Source organism: Camellia sinensis, chromosome 10, assembly GCF_055761805.1.
Source record: "Camellia sinensis isolate YWXY chromosome 10, ASM5576180v1, whole genome shotgun sequence".
NCBI classification, from domain to species: domain Eukaryota; kingdom Viridiplantae; phylum Streptophyta; class Magnoliopsida; order Ericales; family Theaceae; genus Camellia; species Camellia sinensis.
The window spans coordinates 21,860,343-21,867,923 of NC_138970.1; the positions used below are offsets into that span (position 1 = coordinate 21,860,343).

The 7,581-nt window shown below is 38.5% G+C and overlaps 1 protein-coding gene across 1 annotated transcript; it reads right to left on the bottom strand.

Annotated features, from left to right (window-relative positions):
• Positions 1-992: 992 nt before the first annotated feature.
• On the bottom strand, positions 993-6,795 carry LOC114297704 (uncharacterized). Its single transcript, XM_082889857.1, has 8 exons — positions 6,730-6,795; positions 6,464-6,617; positions 4,954-5,588; positions 4,492-4,791; positions 3,458-4,257; positions 3,167-3,373; positions 1,831-1,930; positions 993-1,721 (listed from the first exon to the last, which is right to left on the bottom strand). The coding sequence occupies exons 1-8, from the start codon at positions 6,793-6,795 to the stop codon at positions 993-995; spliced, it is 2,991 nt and encodes a 996-aa protein (XP_082745983.1).
• Positions 6,796-7,581: the final 786 nt, after the last annotated feature.

Genomic DNA, 7,581 nt, shown 5'->3' on the forward strand with positions numbered 1-7,581 from the left:
CGTATGAGCCTGCATTACAATTATAGACACTTGTAATATGCAATGTCAACTACACTTGTAATATGCATTTCATATGGAATACAATTGTAACTTATTTCATATTAAATATCCATATATACCTTTATCTCCCTCCATATGTTATCTTTGTTTTGTTTTGGAACATAATGCCAAATCGTAAAAGTGAGTGGTGCAAGACTCCCATCTCGTGCCAAAACGCCCAAATGTGAAACAGGGGATGTGTGTCCTTCAACTACTTGATTCAACTCATTTGGAACAACTTTTAAAATGCCATCTTCACTAGTACCCCATTGACCATGCACATATGTGGGACCCCTTGTCTGCTTTTGTGTAGCTTGACTTGAGCTAGGACCTACAAAACAATAGTATTTGTTTGTGAAGATGAAGTCATAATGTGCAAATCATACCATGGGGTGTTAAAATTCTGCTATCCTTGCTTCTATACCACACATTATGCTTTTAATTATCCAAACTCAATTTTTTAAAAAATAACCATGCATTATGTATGATAGATAGGACTACAAATCTAACTCAAAAACACCATAAGAAAATATCAAGCAAAGTTGATACATACCAGCTGAAACAGAGCTATGTGATGTACTACCGCTACGTGATGTGGTAGGAAGACTTCCTGGTGGATGCCATGATGTTGGTGGATCGGGTATGACTTTCATCTTGAGTGTGGTCTGAGTCTCATCTGAACTAGAACTACTAGAGCTTGATCGCTCACTTTCACTAGAAGAATGGTCGGAGCTAGAACTCATAGATAATATCTATAAAAAAACTACAAACACAAGAGTAAGGACATGATAATCTATAAATATCTACTGCATTCAAAACAAAATAAGAGTACATGAAAGGTAAAAATGGCCATTTAGAGAAAGGTACAAAGGTACAAAAGCAAAGATTTTATTAATATGAATATCCATACAGAAAACACAAATGTAAAAGTGAATATGCGACCAATTACAATATCATATCAGTTCTTCGTCATTTTCAAATTGTGCCTCTGTCGATGCTTCAAGAGGTCCAATAGTTTCATCAACAGTTGTTTCATCAATACCTTGCCTAACCCAATCCATGTCCTCCTCACAAGTGAAGGAAGCTACATCTAACTCTTGATCACCAAATCCTTCCACTTTGTTGTGATGTAGTCCTTCATCAATAGTTGGTTGTTCTCCACACACCTCATACAAGTCTCTAGGTTTCATCTTGAGTACAACATTCCAATCTTCATCAACAGAATCATTAACATAAAAGACTTGTTGTGCTTGAGATGCTAGGATGAATGACTCATCACTGTCTTGTTTCTTCGCATATAACAAGTGATTGAAATTAACAAGTGTAAAACCAAAATCATCTTGCTTGAGTCCCTTATTGTTATCAATCCAGTTGCACATGAATAACATGTATCTATGGTCGTGTGAGTAATACAATTCAATAATATCTGTCACATATCCATAGTACGCTACATCACCTTCCACTGAATTAATGTCTTTTGCACTTGCATAGCTAGAAGTCTTTGCCTTCACCATAACCCCACTATTCTGAGTCTTTCTTCTCAACTCACAACTCTTAGTATGATACCTAGTACCATTAATTATATACCCATTAAATCTGGTGGCCTTTTGGCTGGGTCCCAAAGCCAAAATTTTAATCTCTTCTGATAACGCTACATTTTCAGTAGCTAATAACTCGGCATCCTATTTTTAAAAGAAAGTTATTAATATTAAACATCAATTAACAATTTCAAAAATATAGAAGCACATGGATTGCAAAAATATAGAAGACTTGTGCTTAACATGCACTTACATGAGAATTGAACCATTTGGGAAACTCATCATTGTGACGACGATCCACATCATAATCTCTGAGACGACGATGTGACCGCTTAATAAATTCACGATGTTCCCTACACAATTAAACTACTTGTAAAATGCACGATAATTATAGTTGGTATAAATACATTCACAATGAGACAAAGGTTGCATCTATCTTACTCTTGATATGGGACAACTGCAGCAATGTTAAATAACATATACCGATGAGCTTGTACGCATGTTGTGTTTAGGGATGGCAATCTAAAACCGGCCCGATGGGGACCCGACCCCCCGATCCCGAATATAACGGTTATTCTCCGAAAAATACCCCCGACGGGCCGGAGATGGTGATAAAAAAAAAATCCCCGATGATATTCTGGCTGGGGACGGGGATACATGTTTCAGTCCCGGCCCGGCCCCGGCCCCGGCCTCGGCCTTGAGCCCCGCCTCATTTGTCCCCCCGAATGATATATATATTATATATCCCGATGAGTCATCCCTATATTATATATCCCTATCTATATACTTTTTTGATCTCCATCTACTCTCTCTCTCATTCAGTCATGTAGATCTACTGTCTCTCTCTTCTTCACCATCACTCACGGCGGCTCCTCTCTCTCTTTGCAGAACCCCCTCGTCGGCAGCTTCTCTCCCCTCGTCGGCAGCAACCTTACTCATTCTCTTCGGAAGCTCCTCTCTCTCTTCGCAGAACCCCCTCGTCAGAGGCTCTTCCTCGCAGAACCCCCACAACCATAGCCCTAAGAATGGCCACGGCAGCTCTGTTCGGCCTCAGTTTGACCGCCGATAGAGAACCTCTTCCTGTCGATCATGTCGTTCATGCCGATCGAGAACCTCTTCCTCTCGATGTGTCGTTCATACCGATCGAGAACCCCTTTCTCTGCCGCAAATAGGGTGCTTGTTCTTGACATCTCTCTCTCTCTCTCTGAATGTTTTAGATTTTTTATTTTTTACATTTGAGCTCTTGAATATATATTTTAAATCTGGGTGTGTTGTTGTTGTTGTTATTGATGATGATCATGATCATGAGGATGATGAAGAACATATATGATTTGGTGGTGTTGTTGGATCTGTTGTTATTGTTGGATATCTATATTGTTTTTTTTTTTTTTTTTTTTAACCGGGGAGTTTTTGGGGTCAGGGAAACCCGATCCCCGTTGGGGGCGGGGGTGGGGACGTGATAAGCTCCCCGTTGGGGATCGGGGCCGGGGACGGGAAAATTTTTACCACCGGGGATCGGGGACGGAGAGTGCAATCCCCGGCCCCGCCCCGCCCCATTGCCATTCCTAGTTGTGTTATCAAGAACAAACCTTTTTCTTTTTCCTAAAGGCTGCCCTATTAATATCTCAGGATTGTCACTAACATCGCAATTCCTTAACGATCGATGCAATTTCGACTCAACATCATGCAAGTACCTTGAGCAAAATGTCATACATTCTTCGACCAAGTATCCCTGTGCAATTGAACCTTCAGGATGACTTCGATTACGCATGTATGATTTAAGCGTCATAAGGTACCTATAAACAAAAAGATGCATACATGACTTCCTAGTATAAACAATCAAATCTATACAAAATGGACATTGGAGTAGAATTACACACCTTTCTATAAAGTGCATCCATCGATATTGCACTGGACCGGCAATCTTCGCTTCCTCTGCTAGGTGAATGGGTAAGTGCTCCATTATATCGAAAAATGATGGAGGAAAAATTCTCTCAAGATGGCAAAGTGTAAGAGCGATTTGGGACTGAAGACAATTTAGACTATCCACCTCTAGGGTTTTGAAACACAACTGCCTGAAGAAATTGCTTAACTCAATTAATGGTTCAACCACTTTCTTCGGTAACAAATTTCTCACTGCTATTGGAAGTATTTGTTGCATGAGTATATGATTATCATGACTTTTCAGTCCAGATATACTACGCTGTTTAAGGTTAACCCGATGAGAAATATTGGATGCGTAACCATCTGGAACTTTGATATTCTTTAGAAGTGTGCAGAATAGACTTTTCTCTCTATTGTTCATGGCAAAACATGCAGGAGGCAAATAATACTTGTTCCCAACCCTTTTCTGAGGATGTAGTGCCTTCCGAATTCCTATATCTTGCAGATCTCGACGAGTATTTAAATTGTCCTTCCCTTTCCCATCAACATTTAATATCGTCCACAATACATTATCACACACGTTCTTTTCAATGTGCATCACATCAAGATTATGGCGAATCAAATTATGCTCCCAATATGATAGCTCAAAGAAAATACTCTTCTTCTTCCAATTATGACCCGAGTCCTCATTTTCCTCCTTTTCTTTCCCCTTTCTATTACGTTTGCTAGATTGTTGATGCTTAGAATTCAATTTGAACTTAGGGCCTAGTTGTTGTAGCACATTAGGCCCTGATAACTAAGTTGGACATGGTTCGAATTCACGAGTGCCATCAAAAGACGCACTAGCTTTCCGAAATTTGTGACCCCTATTCAACCAGCGACGATGCCCCATGTAACATAATTTCCTTCCGTTCTTCAAATATCGAGAACGAGTATGTGTATTACAACAAGGACAAGCTAAAGCGCCTTTCATGCTCCATCCAGACAAAATTGCATAGGCAGGAAAATCATTTTTAGTCCACAATAACACAGCATGCATTCGAAACATCTGATTAGTTTCTGCATCATACGTGTCAACACTGTTTTCCCACAGTTCTTTCAATTCATCCACTACAAGGCGTAAGTAGACGTCAATATTATTTCCAGGTGAAAAAGGACCATCGATGAGCAATGTCATCATCATATGAGGCTGCTTCATGCACAACCATGGTGGCAAATTGTATGGCATTATAATAACTGGCCAATTGCTATAAGAGACATTCATTGCCTTGAATGGATTGAATCCATCCGCTGCTAAACCCAGTTTGACATTACGAGGCTCACTCGCAAACTTGGGATACAAATTATCAAAAATTTTCCAAACTAGGGAGTCAGCGGGATGTCTCATTTTACCGTCATCAATTTGGCCCTCTGCATGCCATCTCATTAAAGAAGGTGTTTTGGATGACATAAACAATCTTTGAAGCCTTGGAATCAATGGAAAGTTTCTAACAATCTTATGCGGAATTCTTTGTTGCTTCTTCTTAACATCATTCTCCTCCCCCTCAAACTGTTTGTATCTAGGCATATGACACACTATGCAATCATCCATACCAGCTGTTTCCTTCCAATATAGTGAACAATCCCTTGGGCATGCATGTACCTTATGATAATCGAGGCCCAAGTCCCTAAGAAGTTTCCTAGTTGCATAAAATGACTTTGGCAAAGTTTCACCCTTTGGGAACGAATCCTTCAAAAGCTCGAGCAACATCGTGAAAGACTTTTCACTCCATCCACTAAGGCACTTGATGTGCAATAACCGGACAATAAATGAGAGCGTTGAAAACTTCTGAAACTCAGGATACAACTCTCTTTCGGCCTCTTTCAATAAATTGAAGAATTTTTTGGTTTTCTCATCTGGACCTTGTTTAATACTAGAACTTGTTGCCTCGTGAATAAAGCTTGGTGGAGGAAGTCCAAATCCTTCGTATAGTATTTCATAAGTTTCATCACCATCGTTCAAATCAGTTTGCCTAACATTCACATTGTGTGGCACAGGCGATGACAAATTCTCCCCATGAAAAATCCAACTGGCGTAACTTGGAAGAAACCCGTTGATCATTAAATGTTCCCCTAACAGGCCTTTCTCTACCAATTTGACATTACGACACCGTTTACATGGGCATGTGACTTCATTCAACAACGGCTTATTTTCGCATGCAAATTTAATAAATTCCTTAACCCCTTGTATGTATTTCGGGTGCAACTTATGTTGATTTATCCAACTTTTATCCATCTGACTCTGTCTTACACTACAAATGTCACTACCAAATCAACAAAGTTCAAAATTACGGTTCCATTTTAATTAATCTTAACCTCAATTAAGTACCTTATAATGCATGCGACATGACATCATTCACCTCTAACTGGTCTCTAATATGTTGGTTCATCCTATTTTCCCATTCAGGAATGCACGGTCTATATTGTAAAAAGCAGTTCATACCGCTCTGTTCATCTCTAACAAAATTTCGACAGCATCTCCCCATGGTTCTCCAAATACACGACATAGACTACGTGTACTGCTACACCTTGTCTAGTATGCACTCGGAGAACACAAGGAGTTGCTACACGAAATCTCTACGAGATGGACTATAAGCAGTAGAACTGCTAATTACAATACAGACTTGTTCTCCTGAACTGTCCAAACTGGACAATCCAAGAAGAGCTTCATCAAAGATGACTAGGTATCTCTAATGAAGATTCTTGGACGGGTGTAAAGCTATTTTTGCTGCATGCACCATTAATGATTGCATCCTGGAGGTGCAATCTAAATTAGTACTATCAAGCATATCTAGTATGAAGCATATTAATGAAGAAACCAAAAGTTTCTACAATGCTCTTGATAGATTATGATAGATTCAAGAAACACATTGCTCTCTCAAATCCATCAATAATAGAATAATTTTGGCAGGAACTCATGGATGTGGGAAGTTCAAACCCACTACCCAAACCAATAAGTGTACCAAAGCTCGAATACTTCTGATGATGATTCAAAAAACACCAAAGAGCAGCCACCAAATGAGGAATCACATTCACAATCACAATCACAATCACAATCATAACCACAATCACAATCATATTAGTTGAGGAATCACAATCACAATCACAATCATAGTGCTGGTCACTATGAGAAATAATTGACCCAATATTTAAGATTTATGAAATGTTTTTTTTCTTCTTGACCTCTTAAAAGACGATATGTTTTGTAATCATGGTCATAGAATTGCACCTTTTGCATCAATCGCAGCTTGCAATCTCCATATCTTTTTAGAGTCGGGTGTTGTGCAATCTCCATCTCTTCAGATTGCTAATGAAATCAACTATTATCCCCAACTTTAATGTAGATAGTTTTTGGCTTTTTGTAAACTGCCTCAAGCCCTGGTTCCTATTCTAACTACAGCGTTAACTTCAAATCTAATGCTCCTTTTGGTACACTGGATATTAGCAAGGAAAGGTAGGGTGATGAAAAGTATCTTTAGGAAATGGAAATTGTTTTTCACTCGTTCTATTTGGTTAAATTAAATAGAAAAGAAAGGGATTTTACATGATATTACAATTTTAGCCTCACATAATAGAGATTACTTGGTAAAAGATCTTTGAGTGACAAGGTTCTTTCTGCCTAACGGGAAAATTAATCGAATAATCCACTTTGTCACTGTTTCATAGGAGAATTGACTAGAATAATTTGTTTTTGTTTCAAAAGACTGTTCAATTTACTGATTTCCCTTTTTATGAATTCGCTTTTTTTTTTTTTTCATTTGAACAGGTGTTGGAAGAGAATCTTGATTGGGAGGATATCAAGTGGTCACAAACTGGTGTTTTCATAGCTGGAAAGGAGTATCCTCTTGCTCGGGTGCATTTCTTATCACCATAACTAGCTGAAGCTCTTCTCCAGTAAATTTCTAGTACCCAGTATATGTAAAAATAATAATACTCTGAATTTATATATGGAGAGGGTTGTTTTTTGCTAAATAATGCTGAATATTAAATTATATTAGAGTCGGACTTGTGAAATTTAGTAGCTGTTTAAAATTTTAACAAATATGTGTATGGATTTTGTGAAATAGATATATAATGGTAT